General features: G+C 49.1%; 1 protein-coding gene across 3 annotated transcripts; it reads left to right on the top strand.

Moving 5' to 3' along the window:
• Positions 1–40: 40 nt before the first annotated feature.
• FAM234A (family with sequence similarity 234 member A) lies at positions 41–20601 on the top strand. Of its 3 annotated transcripts, none has more exons than XM_074840478.1 (12): positions 41–82; positions 6226–6534; positions 7597–7713; positions 7919–8107; positions 11721–11851; positions 14235–14364; positions 14811–14949; positions 15238–15378; positions 15781–15859; positions 16288–16440; positions 17302–17404; positions 17561–20601. In XM_074840478.1, the coding sequence occupies exons 2-12, from the start codon at positions 6270–6272 to the stop codon at positions 17770–17772; spliced, it is 1659 nt and encodes a 552-aa protein (XP_074696579.1). In that variant the 5' UTR covers positions 41–82; positions 6226–6269; the 3' UTR covers positions 17773–20601. The 3 variants fall into 3 exon arrangements, with proteins under 3 accessions (XP_074696579.1, XP_074696578.1, XP_074696577.1); XM_074840477.1 differs by lacking the exon at positions 41–82 and adding an exon at positions 1658–3169; XM_074840476.1 differs by lacking the exon at positions 41–82 and adding an exon at positions 3188–6149.
• The last annotated feature ends 630 nt before the right edge of the window (positions 20602–21231 follow it).

The raw sequence follows: 21231 nt of genomic DNA, 5'->3' as shown, positions 1-21231 counted from the left end.
AGCTGTCGCCTGCGTCGTGACGTCACTTCCGCCGGGAGGCGGGGGGTGGAGGCGGAAGTGACGGCGGTGGCGGCGCGCGCGGGTGAGTGCGGAGCGGAGCGGGAAGGGGCTCGGTCCTGCCGGGGCCGCCCGGGCCTCGCGGTCTCCTGCGGCGGCGGGGGGAGGCTGGGCAGGGCGGGGGGCGCAGCGAGCCGCGGCGGCAAGGCGACCTTCTGGCCACCCCCGCGGGTGCGGCCTCCCGGTGCGCCCCGAGAGCCTGGGCTTGGCTCCGGGCCGCTCCTCCGGCGGGCTCCGGCCCTGCGCGGGTACCTTTCCGGGGAAGGGAACTGGTAGCCGAAGGGTCCGCGCTGCCCGGGCGCTGCCGCCGGCTCCGGCAGGGCGGGCACGGGGTGGAGCAAACGGAGCTGCCGCGCACCAGCCTCTCCGCCGGCGGGACCCGCGTGGGGCCAGAGCGGGAGAAAGCAGCGAAGGGTCCGGTGAAGGTGGGGCCGGCGGCAGGGCTGGTCCCCCGCTGCTTCTGCGCTGGCGGCAGCCTGAGCCGGGCTGGGGAGCAGCGCTGCTCGTACGTGGAACACCGCGGCGGTTCAACGCTGCCTGCTGCACTTCAGCCAGCCCCGATGTCTGTCCCTGTCATCGGAGGGCTCAAGAAGTTGCCCAAAACCGTATCAAGAAGCCTGGGAAAGAATTTAATCCCTTTTGCAAAAGCCTGGGACTCTCCGGGGTAGCTTGTTGCTCTAATCCTCCGTTTGATCTGAGCTCGTTTATCCCGTATGGTTGGCAGGCTGCGTAGGAGTCCTGGGGAGACGCTTACGCAGCACTTGTGAGTGCGGGTCTGTATCTCAATCAAATAGAAATTCAAGAAATGCCTCACCTCTACAGAGCTTGTCACACAGCCTTCAGCACTCTTCCTGGAAAGGGTTCAAATTCATGTTTCTCTTCTCCTCAGCATGCCACAAGCCCAGTCTGCAGGCATAAATTAGAGCGTTTCTTGCAGAAAGAAAAATACTTAAACGTGTTAAATTGTGATCACATTTCCACCCTTTTTTCCTTATTTTGGAAAGCAAAAACCTCTTACCTAACTGCTGGGAGTCAGAAGGTCAGCCTGCCCTGGCAGGGAGGGACGGCTCGGTGTGACTGGAGCCAGCCCTCCCCAGTGCCGGGGCAGAATTGGGCCCCGTTTGAGGGGCTGCCTGTGGAGGCTGGAAGCCGAGAGGCTCTGCAAGGCTGGGTGTTGGCTGTGCGGGTGGAATGGCCTGTGAATGAGCTTTCCTCTGTGTACATGTGTAAGAGAGGAAAAGAAAAATTCCATTTCTGGAGGGAGAAAAGAGGTTTCTCTTGGAGATAGCTGACAAGGACAACAGCAGCTGGAGGAAGGCCGTTGTTTCAGTGCTGCTGTAACCCTTGCTAGGCTGAGCAGGAAGGACCCAGCGGGCATTTGTGACCTGAGTGGTAAATGGAGATCTGTGGAACAAGTGCTTGGCTTAAAAAATGTACTTTCTTGTCATTTTAATAAACCTTTGTGAAATGACCACAGCCTCTTCTAAAGGGTTTTCATGTGCTGAGATCTCCCCAAAGTCCCTATTGTGTTAAATGTCTGGCGGTGCAGAGATGTCGCGGTGCTTCTGCCCTGTGGATGAGGTGGGGATTCTCTGACAGGAGAAATTGAAACAACTTGCTAACTACTACTCTTGGGGTTGATGCAAGGGATCTGCAACAGTCACCGAGGGTGAGTGGCTTGGATCCAGCGAAGCTTCTAAGTTCTGGGATGGTAAATGGCACGTGTTTCTGCTGCTCAGTTGTTATTACTGGCCTAACCTATAATCAGTTCCACACAGCTTTGCAGCTTTAATGCTGTTCTTCATCTTAGCGTTTTGCTCTTCCCAAAGCTCTCTTGAGAAAAGTACTGGATCGTGTTTTGCTCTTCGCTAAACAGCTTGAGTTTCTCTACTTGAACCCCTGACTGTAGAGAAAACTGCCCTGGGAAAAAGGACTTCTCTCCTACAAATGACAGATGTATCACATTCTAAGGTGGTGTTTGATTGTGCTCTAGAGGAGCTTCTAATTCACTTGCTGTGAATGCTCTGTGGCACATGCTGTGTCTGCACCAGAGGGTTAAGTGTCATTTAAGAAGAACCTGATATTTTGGAGAGACCTGTGTTAAGAGAGGCAAAATAGCAAGGGTGAGGGGAGGGGAAAGGACAGCTGTAGCAGCAGAATGTGAGTGTTTCTCTGAGCTGGGTTACAAACCATGTCCTTACAAAGGCTGCAGGGACACGAGCAGGAGCAGAGCCTTCCCACCAGCCCATGGCTGTGACTTTATATCGAGAAAGAGTTATGAGCTGCAGATGACCCAGCAAAATTATAAGCTTGTGTACAGGGTGCAGTCTGAGTGTATTTGGAAAGGAAAATCTCATTTGGGAGAAATCTTACGTGTTATTTCTTCTTGGCTGGACCCTGGTGTAAGTGGGACTGCAGAAAAGGGAAAAGGTGACCCAATAATGTCTTAACGTTGCAGCAGGTGACTGGCCAGCGAGTTTGCTGCAGTGCTGTGCTGTACATGGGATCAAAACTGAACAGTCCGCTCGTGGAAGGCAGTCATGAAGGAAACATTGCATCATATTCAGAGCAAAACTTGGAAACTGTTTTGTCATTATGAATTGCAGCTTGGGGCTTCAACAATTTCTGGCTGACAGGAAGGAAATCTGTAAGGTGCTTAAAACAAACAAAAAAAGCAACCAAAACAGCCAAATGCTGTGTTTGGGTTCCTCAAATGGCCAATCAGAATGGGATTTTATCTTTCTGTGAAAGATATAAATGTGTTGGACATCAAATCTAAGTTACGATATATTGCTAGAATTTTTCCAGGAAGAACTGATGTCTGGTGAGATTACAAATGCTGTGGTTTGGTATTTTATGGGTGGAAAATGAGTTAAACCTTCCATCACACTGATACTTAAATGGATACTGTTACCAGTTTTCATACATCTGACTGTATGCTGTTCTCTGTGCTTGTCAGGCAGTTCTAGCTGACTGGTAGTGATTGTCTCTTGGATTTAGCTGTGACTTGGCGCTAACTGCTTGCTGCACAGGTTTCACTGTTCGATTCAGATCAGATGTGTAAATCTGCACTGTAGCTTCAGGAGAAGAGGAAAGTCAGTCCCCCATGAAGGTGAGTAAAGCCGTGTTTGTCCCGAGTGCAGTGTTGTTACTGTGGGACTAGAAAGGGTATTTGTTCCTCCTTGGCTTTGATCGGGGACTGCTCCTAGCTCACCCCGTTGCTGGGGGTAAGTAGCCCTTAAAGCTTGGGGAGCCATAGACGTGTGCACACCAGCAAGAGAAGTTACGTGAGATGCAGATCCTGGCTGTACTGCAGCTCCTTGGGCTGTGTGGGTTCAGTTTGGGTCTGTCACATGTGATTTCTAATTGTTTCCTTTTCTATGAAGTCTTTCTCCCATGTGTTCTCACGGTGAAGCCTCCCATCCCCAAAAAGAGAGCCAGTGCTACCTACAAGATCTAGTGCATGCAGTGTGTGTTAATGATGCAGCAGCACGGGATCCTGTCGCTGCATATTTCCTTGCAAGGTGCCTGGATGCGTTAAACTTTCCAGTGAATTATTTTGTGTCCTCTACCAGCAGGAGACAAAATGCTGGCTGCTAGAGGACGGTAAAATCATCTGAAATGCACACTATCATTTTCTGCTTGTCTTCAATTAAACTGATTACCAGACTTCTTTGTTGTTCGGAGCTCAGACCGTTGCACATGCTGCCAGCATGTACTTTAGCAACTGTGGGCGATGGGATTTCCCGCATTGTTTGAGTCTTTGCCATTGACCTTTGTGGTCGTTGTTCTGGCACTGCCTCTGCTCTGGCAGGGGTGCAAAGGGCATTATTCAAACCCTGAAAGAAAAGGGAAAGAATTGCTTTAAAGGCATTGAGGGCTCTTTGTAATCAGTGGCTCCTAGGGTCATTGCTGCAAAAGAGGGGGAATTGCTGGGGCTGTCAGGATAATTACCACTTTTTTTATTGTTCTCATCCCAGTCTAAATGACAGTGGTGTGATTTATAGTGAGTCATAAAAATACGCCTTCCATACAGCATTAAGATGGTGTCCCTTTTGGACTAAGTGGGGAGAAGCTTGGTTTTGGTGGTTCTTGGGAAGTCTCAGAGGTGCTGGAAGCACTCGGCTGTGCCCGGCAGGTTTCCTGGCTCTGTACTGGGGGCTGCAGAGGGCTCCACTGGAGAGGCCGGTGGGGTTGTGCTGGAGCCCTGCTGCAGCCCATGCCTGTTCGAGAAGATCCACCTCTCCCTGCTGCTGGAGACAGGCCTACCAGAGAGACAGGAGCCATCTGCCTCATCGCAAGGGAGGTCGAGTAACCCATTCCTGCTGCCATCCCCCATTGCTGCAACAGTGGTTGCTCCGCTCCGGTAAATCATTTGCTCAGCCTGTGCCTGGAGCCTTGTACCTTGAACCTGCTGAAGGTCTGGTGCTCAGCCGACTCCAGTAACAGAGCAGTGCTCGGCTCACCAGCGCGAAGGCCAGATCAGGGGGAAGGCTGAATGTATGACTCTTTCTTTTCTTCCCCTTTCCATCTGAGCTTTCCTACCCTTGTCAGGAAACAGCCAGCCTCGTGCAGGTGTCTCTGATGTTGCTGGTAGACTGATGTGAAGGGCAGATGAGGTCTTTGGAGTAAGATCTTTGGAATAAGATACAACTTCTACATTATTCATTGCATTTACATGGTATTGTGCAGCTTGAATTAAATTGTCTGGAGCGAGATCTTGTACTTGATGTGCTGTCGTAGAGTAAGTGCCAGAGTGCTTGGGTTCGAGTAAGTGCTTCGTAACTCCAGCCTTATAAGTCCAGCAGGCACTGAGGTTAGCTCGGGGACTGACAGCAGCGTGCCAGGCTGTCCCGCTCGCCCCACATGCTCAGCCCCTGCCTTGCTGTAGGTCTGTCCTGCCTGTGATTTGTACCCAGAAGAGAAGAGGCCTCTGCAGCTCTTCCCTGCAGTGGGACAGAGACAACCCGGGGAGGTGAGACCCCCAGTCAAGCCACAACTGCCTGAAGGAGCCTGGCCTCCCGGGGGTGACTCTCATCTTGTGTTCCTTTGAACCTGTAAATGAGCTTGGGGATGAAACATGAGACATAACGAGCCCCGTTGTTGTTGGAGTTGAAAGCCCAAGCTCTCTGCGTTGCATGCTGGTGCTGAGTTTAAGCTATTTTCTGCTGGGGAAGTAAATTGCTCCAGTGGACAATCCAGGCACGTGACTACTGGGGCACAGTCATGGAAAATTGGCTCAGTTGTCATGTTTATTTGCTCTGATATAACTTTTTATGACACTGTCATGCAGCTTTTTCCAAGGCTACTGGAATGTGTTATTCTTCATTTCTTCCCTTCCACTACTTTTTTAAGGAAGCACTATCAGCGAAACTGTATATCACACTGATTTTTATTGTTGTTGTGGGTAATGAGTTACAGGCGTCTGTAACGGACTAGGACTTTTATTTTCCCCTTTTTATAACAAATTAACACAGAACCCCCCTGTTATTGTAGCTGTAGCTCAAGGTTATGATTTATAGCAGGAGAAAATAAAGTAGCAGTTGCTAGCTCTTCTTCCATTCTGATGAAATCAAATTTGCCTGATTTTAGTCTCAACTCGTGTCTTCTTTTTCCTCCGGGGAGCTTTGTTTTGTTCCTATGCAGAATACACTGGTGTTTGTTTCTCTCTCTCTCTCTCTCTCTCTCCCTCCTGGGGAAGCTCAAGTGCTCATTACCGTAGGGAACAGCCTTAGGTTGGGATATAAAGGTCACGAGTATTTCCTTTCACCTCTCCAGCCAGGAGTCAGACTGACGTACACGGGAGGTGGCAAGAAGTCTTTGCAGCAAAAGGAGCTTTTGTCGTGTTTTTCGTGAGTGAGACCTACAGACTGGTCAGTCCATTCTGCACAGAGGCTGTAGCCTTCTTTGCCTGGGTCTAGGAGAGCTGATTTCCTCCTTCTCTGAAGAAATAGTGCTGTTTCTGCATCCCATGGTCCCTCCCTGTTGCTCCATGTGGGAGACCTCCGGTACCAACGCTGCTTTGTGTCCAGCTCTGTGACAATACACTGATTTGCTCACCTCCCATTAAATGTTTTCAGCGTAAATATCAGGTAGTAACAGAATATTTTGATGGTTTTTTTGGATAGATTCCAAAATCTGTTTTAACCGCTCTTTCCGTTGTTCCAGGTGAAGGGGGAGAAGGGCGTCTGAGTACGGATGAATGAGCTGCGATGGATAACAAAGACTCGGAAGCTGAGATCCACCCTCTGAAGACTGAGGACGTGAAAGCTCAGGAGAACCATGAAAACTCTGTGGAGAGAAGAATTGTCAGCAAGCAGTCATCGCGACTGTCTCGGCTGTCCCGGTGGCGCACTGCTGCCTTCTTCATCTCGTTATTTCTGTGTTTGATAATTGTGTTTGCTTTCTCGTTTATCATTCCTTGCCCAGAAAGGCCAGTTTCAGAAAGAACATGGTTCCGAAACTACGACAATGCAGGTGAGCTTGCGTAGCAGAATAAATATTTACCAACGGTCCTTTATGTGCCATGAATTTGAATTGTGAACCTCTACCTAAGCATGATCTGAAGCCAGGCCTGCAGGGATGCTGCCCTTGGGAGTAAGAGCTGTGAATACCTGACCTGGATAAGCAGTGGCCCATCATAATTGGAGTGGCCTTCCAGGAGGTGTTTACAGGATCTAATGGAGAAATTAGATGCTGCTCTGAAGCTCTTAACAAGGTAGCAGGCTGGCCTCATTTGGAAAACAAATAATGGGGAAGGGTATCTGGGAATAAATCTTTGTTGAAGTTTGATCTGTAAAATGTTCTCTTGAAGTTTAAGCTGAGGTTTGGGGACAATTAGGCATTCCCTCTTTGTCAGTATGACTTTCTAACTTCTCCATGGATAACAGGAAAGGGAGAAGAGGAATTGCATCTTGTTTCTTTTTATAAACTGCACAAATTTATAGTTGCTTTAGTCGGCTCTTTAGCCTGGGTACTGCTCCCTGGTGGCTCAGCATTCGCTTCTGTGAAAGCTCTTCTTTAATCTTACGTGCAGTGTGTGTGTGCTGGTTGTGCTCTAAATGCAGAGATAGTGCTCACCAGCAAGGACTGAGCTTTGTGTGTTAATGCAGAAATCCCAAGTTCTGCTACTCTGAGCTGAAGAAGGCTGCTTTTAGCTGAGAGTGAGAAAGGTGGAATATCTGGGGCTGGGTTCTGTGGGTTTTGTTTGGGTTTTTTTATATTTCAGGAATAGCAACCCCACACCAAGACCAGAGTTGTTCTTTGTTAAACATAGTTCAAATTCTGGCTGCTTGGCCTTAAAAAAAGACAAATCCTCTGGGGGATAACAAATTTAAAAAAATCCTTTGGCACTAACTTCCAGTCCTTAGTACTCATGTAGATGGCTTTTTTTAATACAAAAGACAATTTGTCCTGATGTTACGCTGTCAGAGATGGAAGCAGTGAGTAGGTCTCTAGGAATTTGTGTTTTGCTCCAGCTAGCTCTGCTGGTGGTTGAGGCAGTCCTTGCTAGCGCCTGGCTTGTGATCTCTTTTACAGTGGCCTACCAGTTTCTCGCTATAGAAGATGTGAATGAAGACAAAGTGCAAGATGTCATCTTTGCTTTCAAAGCTAGCAACAGCAGCAGCAGCTTCAACAGATCCTGTCTGGATGAAGGTAGCTGATTCAGAAACAGGAAGCCTTGTAGTAAGGGCTGTTCTTTCTCTTTTAGTTCTAAATAGTGAGGCTGCTGTGGGTCTGGGAGAGAAAACCAAGTTAGTTGGGTGGGGAGAGAGGAACTGGGTGAGTCCCAGCTCTTGGGTGGTGCGGAGCAGCAAAGGTAAGTGCAGGTAGTGCTCCCTCTGACATCTCTTCTCTTCAGGTCTGCCTTCTCCGTGTGCCTTTGTTGCTGCTGTGTCTGGCACGAACGGCAGAGCGCTCTGGGAGAGGCCTGCTGCCGAGGAGATTGAGTGGATGGAGTGTGACATCAAGCAGCTCGGGGAGGCTGCGGTCCCAGGTTGCCTGGTCGTGGGGAAGCCGGTGTCTCTTACGACAGTTGCCCTGCGGACAGGTGAGTGGGGAGCAGAGTACTGCTGCCCTACAGCGGACCGTGCTACTTGCTTTCCTCACCTGGTGACCTTCAGACCTCAGAGGCTGGGGACGTCAGCGTGACATGACTTGCTGGTACATGAACAATGGGCACAGGGTATTTATTATCTTGAAAACCTTGCCAGAGCCATTCACTGGGCTGTTGAGAAGCGCCTGTTCTCTCAGCCTCTCTGTTCCAAAGGCTGGACTCTGTTGTGGTGGTTTGTGCCAGCCACTGTATTATAAGACGAATGTTTCAACAGCTTTTGAAACAGGAGAAGCAGTCTCTAGCTGTGAATATTACTTTATACTCTCAGGGGTTGGACACGAACCTGCACCTGCAATGTTTCTCAGTCATCTGTGTGTGAGTGCTAGGAGTGCCTGCAGTGGCAAGAGGATTGGGAGTTTTAGGGATTTATGATTTTAAAGTTGTCAGGGAGAGCATTTAGGATAAGTAATCGCCAGTCTGTTTCAGTAGCCCAAGATGTTGCCTGCTTCCTCTAGAAAGCCTTCATTTCTGAACCTATAGATTGAGAAATTCATCATCATCTTGCTGAACAGGAGCAGAGTCTGTTGCACCTTGAACCTTCCTCAATGATGAAGCCTGAAATACATTTCCATTTTGAGGGTCACTGTTTCAAAGGTTCTAAACAATGCTTGTTCTCCCTTGGAAACATGCCTGGGATCCTATCCTCTATCTGGTATTGAACCCCTCACACCCTATTTTCCAAAAACTGGGAGAGAGAAATATCAAGAGGTAAAGCTCTAAAGAATCTGAGAAAAATCTGGTGTAGCTTTTAATTTCCAGTGTAGATGGAAGTGTAGACACACACAGAGCTGGAAAGCTTCTGTACCAACTGAGGTATCTTAGCACCATGTCCCTCATCAGTAGGCTTTAGCACAGGTTATTTATAGACTATTAATGAAGTAGTTGCTTTCAGGTCAAAGTGTAGAAAGGTGGCTGCTGAGCCAAAGGCATGTAACTAAAGACAGCCATAAAGAAATAGCACAAGCATGGAGAGAAGGAACCAGGCTAAGCCACAGGTCACAGCAACAATACAGTAAAGAAAACATTCCATAGATAAATTCAAATGAAGATTTTATTATCTAAAATGAAGACATGAAAAATGGCTTCAGATCAAAAAATTAATAACCCAGAAGTTGACATATTTTATACCTTTTTGCTATTAAGTAGGTTAAAAGGGGTTTCTTGGCACAGTTAACTTTTACTGGGGGTTAGGAGGGCAGATCAGAATAAAATGTATTCAAATAGGCTAAATGTATTTAAAGTGACAAAGTCTGACTTATATCGCATTGTGCTAAAAACAGTAGCCAGAACAATCTTTAGCTGTTAATGATTCATCATCACGGAGGATTGGTGAGATTCCAGGGTTCTCAGGCCGTCTAGCCTCTCTGCCTGTAGGAAGATTGAAGGGGAGAGGTAGGAGATTATCATCTGAAAGTGTCAGATGTGGTTTTGATCCTGCTGATAAAGTTAGTGCTTTTCTATCAATTCAGGTTTTGTTAAGCCTTGCTTTCTTCATTGCCAGAAGTGGCCTGAGCAAACAAGAAGGAAAGTGTAGGATTGCATGCTTCTGTTTGTGTAGGATAGCTAACATTCCTGCATGTTTATCCTACAAGCAAACTGGGACACAAGAGTTTAAGATTAGCTGTTCCAGGTCAAAGCAGAAGTCTGTGTAGCTGCGTATTACGTCTCTGCCAGGGCCAGAAGCAGAGTCTTGAGGAAAAGGACAGGAGTAGTGTTTTGTTACACCTCCTCTCCTCACCTTATCCTCCAGCAGCCTACACTGTGAGCCCTGTGAGTAGTTCTGGTGTCTTAAGGGATATGGCAGAAAGGGGACCACGATGATCAGATGTATGAAATCGCGAGAAATCACTAAATAAACCAGAACTCCAACCTGGAGAATGTCTGACAGGAAGAAAAGTCTGTGTCCTCTGCAACTGCTTGAAGTGAGAGCTGAACTCAGTCATCTATGTCCCAATTTTATTATTCTTTCTGGGCCAAAAAACCCCCAACCCTTTCACCCAGGTTAGATTTGCTGTCTAAGCACTTGTCTAATTTCCATCTTGGCTTCTGTGGCTGCACTTCTGCTGTGACCTCGGGCTCTGAGGAAGCACCGTAGCATTCTAGATGTCAGGCAGGATAGTCCCATCTCCCGTTGATGGAGCAGGATGGGACTGGTTTCACAGTTCATGCTCTTTGGGGGGTTGTACTAGAGCATGAAGGCTTCTCAAGTCCTTTGTGTTGAATCCATCTTGCTGTTACCTGTTTCTATTAAGTCAGACTGCTCTTTCTTAAAAGAGTAAGATGCTTTTTCCAAAATTATATCCACTGTCTAACCAGCAAAGAATAGAGCCTTGTGCACTGAAATGCGAATTTCATCAGCCTGGTCTTACTGTTGTAGCTGTGGACTGTGCTGAAGCCAAGATACAGTTATTTAAAACTTAAGTTCTCTCCTTCCTTTGCCTACTTGTTTTTTTCTGGGGTAAAATTCTTTGCCTTCCCATGATTTCCTATGGGCACTCTTCTACTTCACATCTGTTGTCATAGTAACAAATCCAAGTATTTTTTTCAGTGTTCCAGTAAAAGCTTTGGAAGAATTATACTGGAAATACAGCCTGCCTTAAATTATTGCAGACAGGGGGTCAGGTAGTAATTCCTTGGCCTTCCTACAACTGCTGTCCTGACAAAGAACAGATGATTGATTGCTTTGCATTCCTGAAATGAAGATTGTTGTGTGTGATACTGTTTAAAGGAGAGGATAAGTATTTCCCCTCTGAGCACCTAGTTAGTCACTTAAGTCTTCCTTAAAAAGAAAAACCCCCAGCAGTCTCGCCCCCTCACCACATTTCACTGCGAATTCCACTGGGCAGTGACTGGGAAGCTGCCAGCAGCCCTGGGCAGTGTATGGAGTAAAGTCACCCAACTGGCCTGGAGCCATTGAAGAGAAACTACACACACACACAAACACCTTTTTTTTTTTTTTTTTTTTTAAAAAACAAAGCTCTGCTGCCTCTATTTACAAACAAGTTCCAACGTGCTGTGTGAGTTCTTTGAACAAGGGAGAGGTGGGATGTGAACTGAGTTGTGGCTGGTCACGTCCGTGTGGAACATCTGCAGGAAGCAAGTTGCAGCAAAAAAGGTTTTGTTGGGAATAGCTGCAGTGCTGTGATCAGAATTTAGCTGCTTTATGGTCTCAAAATGTCTGTGCATATTTAAGTAAACAGCAGCAAGATTTTAGATCACAAAAAAGGATTTTCCATGCCAATAACGTGCTGGGAAGCTTGTTAACCTAAGGCCTGGGAAAACCAAGCTGTCCTTGGTGCCCTGCAGATTGCTTTGCACCTAGGATGTTTGGGTGCTTGTGCAGGCAGTTAGAATTACTTTCCAATATAAGTTGAAATTGTGAAATGCAGAAATGCAGAGAAGTACCCCACAATGAGCATAAATGTAACTGGTTTGTGGTGCTGATGGGCTGTAAATGGCTGGCTGCTGCAAAGTACACAGCGGTGTTAAAAGCCTTTCAACCTAAAGTGCCTTTTAGTGAGTGTTTCCCAATAACTGTGTCTTCTAGGGGAAGTTCTGTGGAGGCAGTCCAGTGACTTTGGAGCTAATTATACCGTGCTGACTCCTGTGTCAGTGATTCCAGATGTGGATAGTGACGGAGTCCAGGACCTGATAATCTTTATTGCTACAGGAGATAAGGTATGTCACTCTGAAGCTATGATAAACCCAGTGGCTGGACCACAGGGCATGACAGGAATCCTATTTATTTCGATCTTGTAGTCTAAGAGGAAGTGTCCAGAGGCCTCTGATATCTGTGGGTTTGGGGTAGGTTCTTTCTCACCCTGCAGAGATGTACTCCCAGATCAATGCAAGCGTTTGATGGTTTAAAAAACAGAAGAAAAAAGCTGGCCAGGAATCCATCCCTCTTTTCAGTCTGCACTCCTCACTGCCTGTTCCTGGGCTGTGTGTGGAGTGAGCCTAGGCGAGATGAGCTTGCAGTTTTCTGGGACTCTACTCGGAGAAGTGGACGTGAACAAACCGTGACAGGTTTGGCTCTTAGATCAAAGCAGGGCTGACAGCCAACACTTTTGTACCACCACTGCCCTTCTCTGATAGCTTTCATAGCACTGCCTGTGGTCTGCTTTGCACGGCTCTCTTCCTAGTGTCACTGCACTGGTTAATTCTGACTTGGGTTCATTTAGTTGTGTTATCTCCGTTCCAATATTGCTTTTCCCATTTCTTAGAGGGGAAAAGTCATAAAGCTAAAAGTGTTTTTATACTCAAACATCTTTATCCGTGACTGAGTGGTACAGCATCATCTGCATGCACAATCTGTCCTGCTTAAAGCATACAAAAGTTACGGTTCCCTGCAAGTCTGATGGGTGGAGTGGGAGCCCTGTGTCCTCATCATACCAGAGTTCTCCATAAGCAAATAGGGTTTTGCTGTCCGAGGCATTGTTGTTGCCAGAGTCATCAGAAATTCTATCCTCTCCAACTCCTACGTTTCTCTTCTGTTTTCTTTCCTCACTGCTTTTGCTATCCCAGATATCTCAAGACTTTTTTTTTTTTAAATGTTATGCAGCCAAGAAATGTTTGAATGTAGTCTCTGTTCTGCAAGACTGCCTTTGATTTGTTTTCCATTTAACTTTTCTAGCTATCTAGGTATGAAATCCCTCCTTTCCTCTGGACTTGGCAAGCACTCTGTCAACTTAAGTAAAAGTACGTTCTTTTATAAGAAATCACATAAAATTTAGAGAGCTTGAGTTGAGCTCTGCAGCTTGGAAAAAGGCAGTCTCGTCAGAAGGGAGATTCAGAACTTAAGCAAATTAGCTTTGTTGCTAACAAGGGCTGAAGTTGAATGTTATGTTACGCTGCTGTTTCCTGAAATGGCAGAGCTTTGAGCAGCCTGTGGGGAAGAGTCTGTGTGCAGGGGGTTTAGATGGCAGCTTTTTCTGAGAGTCTTACTGACCTTTAGCTGCTGCAAGCTTCAGCACAAATACATCTGGGAAAATAAGACCTTTTTCAGGACACATTGCTTGTAGCAGCGCGCAGAGATATTAAGCAATGCAGTGAATAGGGTGGTGTGTATTCTCACTCGCTGTGTGAGTACCTTTGGCTGTTACTGTCTCCAGGCAGCTGCTGAACCAGTGCTTGCCAGTAAAGGTGAAGCTGATCTACAAGAGCTGGTATGTGTCTCCTCCCAGTGCGAGAGGCTGGGAACAGCTGGTGGATATGGTGCTTTCCCTCTCCAGCTGTGTTCTTCCTTCTCCCCAGCAAACTCTATCCCTTATTCACCTGCCAGACTCTCTAGTTTCACTCTGAGAGCAGCAGATTTCCTTCTCTTTCCCAGTCCTCTCAAAGAAGAGGGGAGGGTTCCTGCCTGACTCAGCGTCTCTGATGGATGCTGTTTCTCTTGGTCTGATGTTTGTCTTTTCCCTAGCGTGCACTGCTCTCCCCAGATCATGACTGTTGCCCAGACTTTTGAATCTGATCCTTATTTTAGCCTTTATTCTCCTGAGTGAAATGTTTCTAGTGGATTCTGTTACACTGCACAAAGAATATAAAGAAACCTATCAGCTCTTTTATCTCCTTGGACTCATGTCAGCCTTAGGAGGAGTAGATTAGGGCACTTAAAATATTTAGCAGAGCTACCGTGTGAAGCCAAGTTTCCCCTGTGTCCATATGCTGCTTCGTTTCTGCCTTTAGGTACTCTCCATCATTTTGTCTGCTCAGTAGGCTTGAATTGATCTTCGCTGTCCTTAGCAGAGCTGGAGTTTGCTGTTCAGCAGTCCCAGCCTGCAGGGGAGATGGTTGGCAGAGGTAGTAAAATCTTGGGGCGAGTGGCTGTGCTGGATGTGGTTTTCAAACCTGCAAAAGTATTCACAGCGGAGGGACCACCTAACTCCTGCGTGCACCTCCAAAACCAGGGAGAGACTTTTCATCCAAGCCTGTGCTGTTCCCATTCAGCTGCTGTTCAGTAGCAGCTGCTCAGAAGCTTTGGAAGTCACTCCAGTTAGAGCAGTAACAGTGTGATGCAGCTTTAACCTTTTTTTTTTTTTTGTTTAATCCCTTCCCTGTGTAGATTAAGAACTTCATCCATTCAGGAAAAGATGGCAGACAGATCGGCTCCGCTGGAAGCCTGAACGTGGATGGGAAAGCTCGCTATGTCGTTCTGAACCTGGACTCCTCCTCTTACTTCCTTTTCTATACAGGTACAGTTCTGTTTGTGAATTCAGTCTGTAAGAGTGATTATAACTCTGAAATCAGGATTACTAGACAGTTGTCTGAAAGATCGTTTTGCATTCTTAAAAGCTGTGTTGTGCTTTCACCTAGTAAAAGAGCTATTCAAGGGCAAGAGAAAGGGGGCGGCTTCTGCTTAAACTAAGGTTTGTTATGTACTGTAGTAATTTTATTTGAAAAATGTTGATAATGTAAGGTTTAAGTAGTCATTTATAGCAAACGATTACTGTGGAATATTTGGATTATGAACAGATAAGATGTTAAAAGCATTGAAAAGCAGGCTTGAGTCTCAAAATACCACTACAACTCTATGATGCAAGCCCTAAAAATATAGTTGATCTGCCAGATCTGGAAAATCATAGAGTTCAGAGCAAGGGCAGGATAACTTATCTCCTTCATTATTGCTTTCTTTGTGCAGAAAACTCTCTCTATGCATATTCCCTGAAAGATCTCTACAGTGCAGCAACTGGGATGGAAATTAAGCTTCCCAGCCTTGAGCAAGATCCTCAGTGGGAGAAGAACATTGAGCGCACCACGCACCGCTTATCCCTTCTCAGGTGTGAGATTATGTCTTGGTTGCTGGTGGAGTGGAGTGTACCGGTGTTCCTGACAGGATGGCCTGTTGTGACTTCGTTCTTTCCTGGCTATGTGGCTTTTGGATTAGGAGCACAGCCAAAGCTCGGGGAGAGGGCTGGTGTTGATGGCCTGGTCAAGGTTTCACAGGAAAGGAGGGAAAGCAGGCTGGGGTTTCCTATTTGTATTTACTGTGCAGGGAAAAAAACAAAACCCCACAATAAAACCATCTACAGTCTAGAAACCATAATCATTTCTGTGTCCTTGTTCAGCTCTGGAGACATTCGTTACCTGGCAAAAATTCCTGGGCGATCACAAGAGAACATCTTGGTTGTAAACTCAGAGATGGCTACACTGATCAATGCACAAAATCTTCAGACTTTGTGGACCCTCAACACATCTCGTGTTGTGAGGTAGTGTTACCGATGTGGCTTTGGTGTGGCATTTCCAGGTTCCCAGCAACAGCAGTGTCCTGGCAGATGCTTGCTTTTTTTTTTTAATTTTTTCATTTGAAACACAGGAGCTTGCTCCATGGTCGTATCTGGATCATTTATTGTGTTATATGTCCTCTGCTAGCAAACGTCAGGTGCTGCTTCAAAACAGAGGAGCTCAAAGCTTTGCTTCTTCATTCTGTGACTGCTGTGATCTGACTGTTTTAGGACTGGGCTCAGAATTGGGAGTGGTACCAGGCTAACCTAATGTTGTAGCAGTCTCCCAGGGGAGTTGTGGGAGGATAGAGGCTGCTCTGAAAGAACAAGGTGTGCCCACGCCATCAGGATGTGTTATGAACTGTCCCGTCTCTTTCTCTCCCTTAGTGAACCACTGCTTGGTTACTACAAACCTGATGTTCTTGGTATTGTCCTTGAGAGTGAAATTGGACCCAACATGAAGAAGGTTTGAAATCTCTTCCTTTTAATTTCCCTTTTCTCTGCGTGTCACAGCTCAAGCAGACATTGAGTCGAGGACAGCTGGTGGGATGTGTTCTCTCTGGCTGATTTTAGGAAGCTTTAAGCTGGGAAAGGATCTCTTTCAACAGGTTATTGAAGCCAGCTCAGGCACTTTAATTCTCTTCTCAGCAAGAGGCTTCAATGACAGAGCTTTGAACCCCTTGAAGTAGCTGCAAAACTTGTGACTTTATTCTAACGTGGCCCGCCCCAGGTCTCACAGCTCTGTGATGCTCAGCTTCAAGTATTTGCTCATCTTCCCATGTGTCAGATACTTGTTCCTGTAGACAGTGTGGGGTAGAGACAGCTGACTTGACTTCTCTCTGATGGCTTGTTGGAGCTCTTTGGTACGAGTTCTTTTTCTTTCTTCCCTGCTAGGTTATGATTGTTGAGAGTGGATCTGGAGCAGTCCAGTGGGACCTGAAACTGAGCTCGAGAGCAAAGAGCCCTGGGCCTGCCACACTTCCTACTGCTGATCACCGGTCTGCCTTCCTCATCTGGGGTGAATACCAGGTGCCAGGAAACGAAACGGTGAGTAGTGTTGCTGAATGGTTGGTGTTCTCCAGACTTCGGGCCAGAATTGGGTGGAGCTACACCCTTTCCCAGTGTTCACATTTGCATCTGTCTGTGCCGCAGCAGCCTCCTGCACTGGGTGTGGGGTCTCAGACCAGTCCGACCTGCTAGAAGCAAGCAGAGCTCTGTGTGTGGTCTGGTCTCCACTGGGTCCTCACAGTGTCCCCACAACACTAGTGGCTGGTGGTGGCACCAGCAGCTTTTGTCCTCAGCCTGCCTACGTAGAGAAAAGGGACTTAGTGGCTCTATGGGCAAAGTGGCTGTCTTGCCCAGAGCCCTGCCTTGGTGTGGTACTGTAGATGAGGCGAGGGGCTGCTGGCTGGGTACCTCTGAAGTTGCTGCTGTTTGACCAGGAGCCTCTCCCGGCAGTGCTGCACGCAGTGATCTCCCATGGCCACGTGAATATCCTCTCTGTGTGCCAAGGCAGGCTCTGGCAGCCTCGATGCACAGCTCAGCTGGGTAACAGAGCCCTCTGGGGCAGCGTTAGTGACAGGTTGTGTCTTGGAGGATGCCTGAGCACCAGCTGAGCTTCCCGTGCTTTCCTCGCTAACTCTACCAGCCCTAAGGCAAAAATCTGTCGCCCGCCTGCAGCAGACAGGCCTGCTATTTGCAGGAAGCTAGGGGTGGGGAGGAGAGCACCAAGCAGTAAGCAAAATCCCAACACTAGTACTAGTGGCATCAGACAGGGTGAGTTGGGCACACACGGACAAGTATCTGACCGGATGTGTTCTGTCAAGCATGAGTAATAGCTGAGGCCGGTGCTGGCGTCGCCGGGATAACGTGTGGGTCCGTGTCCTCATAGTGTCCTGTTGGTTGCAGAGATCCAGAGCTCCTCTCCAGAAGCTGTATCTTTTCCATCCTTCCTACACTAATGTCCTGTTGGAGCTCCGCAATAGCACAGACCAAATAATTGCATTCAATGGTAAGTCCTCTCCTTCCAGCCCTCCAGCGAGGAGGTGCAGGAGGACACTGGCCTTCTGGTACCTCCTGGATGCCGTGGGCGTGTGGTGTTGGGTCTGGTGGCCAGTCTGAACGCAGAGACCTTAGGCTGGGCTCTTCCCTCTGCTCTGTGTTACAGCCACGCTGTTTGAGCGGAGCCGTCATGCCTGCTACGTGCTGCTGAGGGGGCCTCAACCCAGCGAGGAGCCAGGGCCGGTGTCCCTGATGAAGCGTAAACTGAAGGAGGATGTGTCCGAGAGCAGGGTGATCTGGCTGAGCCAGGTGGCTGTGGACAGCGAGCAGTACATCCGCGATCGCCTCTACAGGATGCGCTTCCACAGCCGAGCGTGAGCTTGCCGAGGGAGGGGGAGAGGCTGCCCTGGGCCAGGCGTCGCCAAGCTGCCTCTCCTCTGCAGCCGTGCTCTTAGCAAACCCAGATCACGGATTCAAATGGGAAGCTGTCTTTCTCGATCCGCAAACCAAAGCGTGGCTGGCGGGGAGGCACCCCCGGCGTCTGGGGATGCCCAGGCTGTGGGGGCAGCTGCCAGTGCGTCTGTCCTCGGAGCTGATGGGACTTCAGTGCTCAGCCGCCACTGAAGTGTCGTCAGCTCGGGGGAAGAGGGCTTTCCCCTTGATCCTTCTGTGTCCACAGAACTGTGCTGACTCAGCCTGTGTCTGGAGGAAAACACATGCTTGCTGGGGATGCCGGAGTCGATTATTTCTTGGGTGCTTGCGTGAGAAGTGGAGCTTTGATGTGTGGTGTTAGATTTCCTTTCTGAGTCAGCTCTCCTGGCTGTGGGAGAGGTTCTTGACTGCAGGTTGATTCGCAATCACCCTCTCCTGGATTTGGGCCCCTGCTTTGGTAGTTGTGGGGTGTGTGTAGTGCTAGACCCCAGCCGTGGCTGATGATGTGGCTAGGTGTCACCTGGGCCAGCAAAATGCAGGTTAAAGTGTCATTCTACTTAGAAAATGGCCTTTTCTCCTAAGAACAGCCCCACGTGCCCCACTCTGCAGTCACAAGCCTACCTGTGTCTGTCTCCTCTGCTGCTTCCTTTCCAGCCAGGCTGTGCATCGTTGGTGGCACAGAAAGGGAGCTGGTCTCCCACATGATTCATGCATCAGTGTTGGTCCCTGTCCCCAATCTGATTATAGGTGATACAAAAACTACCCTGAGCCCAGGCTGGCTGGTCCCTGCTGGTACAGTCACCACCTCTCCTGCTGGTTTTGAGGTGCCAGAGGATCTAGGACATTCTTTCAGAGTAGAATCGCACTTTAACCCTTCCTGGGAGCTGGGCTTGCTGCTCGGGGGAGCCCTGTGGCAGTGCCAGCTGCCCTGCAAATACTCATTCAGCCTTGCAGCTGCTGAGAAGCCTTCTCCAAGCACTGTCCCCTCTGCCAGGAGGTGGGCAGGCTGTAGGACAGGCATGAGCCACGCAGGGAAACAACACAAGCTCTCTTTGCAGCACAGCTCCAGCGAGAGCTCTGTGCTGCCTCCCTGCCCTTGGAATTGAAGCGATGTTGGGTGGGGATCTTCAGCTGCTGTTCTCTCTGCGCAGCCTGGTAGTGCGAGGGAACGGGGCAGGTTGCTGTGTGAAGACGATGTCTCCCCTGGAGACTTCTGTAGCGTGGTGTGTTCTGCCCTGCTTCTTGGTGGGCATCAGTGCAGACTGTAGAAATGAGGTGCAAAGCCTGGGAAATGGTTTGAATCTTCTGCTTAGTCCTGAAAGCTGCAGTCCCCACACCAGCCACTCTGAGACACGAGCCCTGTCCGTACGCTGCTGGGCATCCATCTGAGTGGTGAGAGGAAGGTGGACAGAAAACACCCTAAAAATAACCTCCATCAAGTTTTGCGGTGCTGGAGAGGGTTTGGCCAGTGCCTCCCTCCCTTGCCTAGTCTCAGATCAGGGGGTGTGTAAAAACAATGTAGGATGAGAAACTTACACCAGATTGTGTAGGGTCGGGCATTGGTTCTCCTCTTGTGGCAACGCTGAGCTTTAACCTGCTGCGGGCAGCTGCTGGCTCAGGCAGCTGGTGTCAGCCAGACTCGTGCCCACAGCTTCAGCTCTTCCACTCTTGCAGCAAAATGAGCTGCAGCATCAGTGGTCTGCCTGGACGCTTACCTCCTGCTTCCAGCTGGCCCAGGAGTTGCCTAAAGGGTGCCCTGGCAGCCTCTGCCCCGTGACCTGTAGCTTGGGCAGTCAAGGCAGCCGTGTAGGGTGAGTGCTGCTGGCCTCTGCAGAGCTGTGCTGCTGGTGGAGCCCAGTCCTGGGGCATCCAGGCTGTGCAGGAAGCTGGGAATTCTCCCAGGAGAGCGCTCCACCACCCCCAAAGCACCCTGGACTCACAATGGTGGCATTTCCCCTCTGTTCCTCTTTCCAAGCTGTTTCCTGAGGGAGTGTGGGGGTGCAGGGAGGCTCCCCTGCTGTGTCCCCTAGCTTAAGTCACCTCAGCGCGATAAGGACCTGCAGCCTAGCAGCCCCGCGAGCCCCCGTGCCGGTGTTGCAGGGACCACGGGCTGTGCCAGCGCTGCGGGACCCGGGCTGCCAGGGCTGGTTCAGCCGGCAGGGGCAGGGCTGGGAGCGTGGCTGCGGGAGCTGGGCAAGCGGGAGCCCCGGGCTTGCCTGCTAGTCTGACCGAGTGTTGGGTGCGGATTGTATCCCACTGAAATTTCCCTGGCAGGGAACAAGGAGCCCAGGCTGTATTCTCACCGCTGTCACACTGTCTCAGCACTCTCCCTCCTCTGATCCCTACCCAGACCTGACCTTTCCCATAGGCACACTGATTGTTCCTTCAGGAGAGCTGGACTTTTGGCTTTGGGGGGCTTTTCTGGCTTTAAGTTGTCCATTAACGTTTCCAGATACTTTGGAAACACAGATTTCCCTGTGGCAGCTCAATTAAATGCATCAGTGCCAAACCAGCACCTTCTTAACAAAACAAGTAATTTTTCCAGCTTATTTCTCTGTGTAATTGTTTTTTTTGCAGTATTTAATGAATGACTTTGTGCCTTGATTCAATAACTCAGATGGGTGATGATGGCATATATCACTGTGTTATGTATTAGTGTGTTTTTTAACACTAAGACTGTTTGGTTTGGTTCTTTAACTTATTGCAAATTGTGCCCTCTAGGACTTGGTCTAACCGGAATGGTTTCAATAAATCCTCTTTTGCATTGTTTGTAAATGGTGCCCTGCTTTTGTTGTTGCAGCTGAGGTTATGCAAGACTTTTTTGTCAGCCTTTGTGTGACTTCCTGAAGGCAGAAACCCCCGGTTTTGGGAGGGATCAGGTGTCCTGGTGATGCTCTGACAGCCGGTGGCTCTGCCCAAGGCGCTGCCTGCTGCCCTGTCCTGCTGCAGGCAGGTCCTGAACCGGGAGAAGGGAGTGTGTGGAGGGAGCCTGAGTTAGATAACCAAGCCGGGCCAGCCCATCCCTGCCCCTGGCCTGGGGCTCTGTGACCTGGTTTTACACCCCGGATTCCTGCTGCAGTCCATCAGCATGAAAATCCCATGCCAGGGCTTGGATTTGGATCAAGCTGGAGGGAGCCGCGTGGCAGGTGCTGCCTCCTGGAGCGTGGAACCATCTGTCACTGCCCGGTGGCTGCCGGCGCCGAGGTCCCAGGCTCCATCCTGTGACTGAGGCTCCTGCAGCTTCCCCTGCCCCAGGGCCCCTCTGTCTGCCCCAGCACTGAGCTGAGAAATACCCCCTACTCCATGCCGGGGGTCCCGAGCTCTGCGGTGGGGAAAGATGCTGCGGTCCCGAGCATCTGAGGCATCCACACTGTTTCTGTTTGCTAGCCAGGTGCTGTGTGGGTC

This window comes from Strix aluco, chromosome 15 (genome assembly GCF_031877795.1).
Source record: "Strix aluco isolate bStrAlu1 chromosome 15, bStrAlu1.hap1, whole genome shotgun sequence".
NCBI lineage: Eukaryota > Metazoa > Chordata > Aves > Strigiformes > Strigidae > Strix > Strix aluco.
The sequence above is the reverse complement of the archived record's forward strand: the minus strand, read 5'-3'. Positions and strand labels throughout refer to the sequence as shown.

Coding starts and splice junctions, on each gene's coding strand:
- FAM234A (XM_074840478.1), top strand. CDS start 6,270: ATGGATAACAAAGACTCGGAAGCTGAGATCCACCCTCTGAAGACTGAG. Junction 11,852..14,234: donor TTATTGCTACAGGAGATAAG/GTATGTCACTCT, acceptor TTCCCTGTGTAG/ATTAAGAACTTCATCCATTC. Junction 16,441..17,301: donor AGGTGCCAGGAAACGAAACG/GTGAGTAGTGTT, acceptor TGTTGGTTGCAG/AGATCCAGAGCTCCTCTCCA.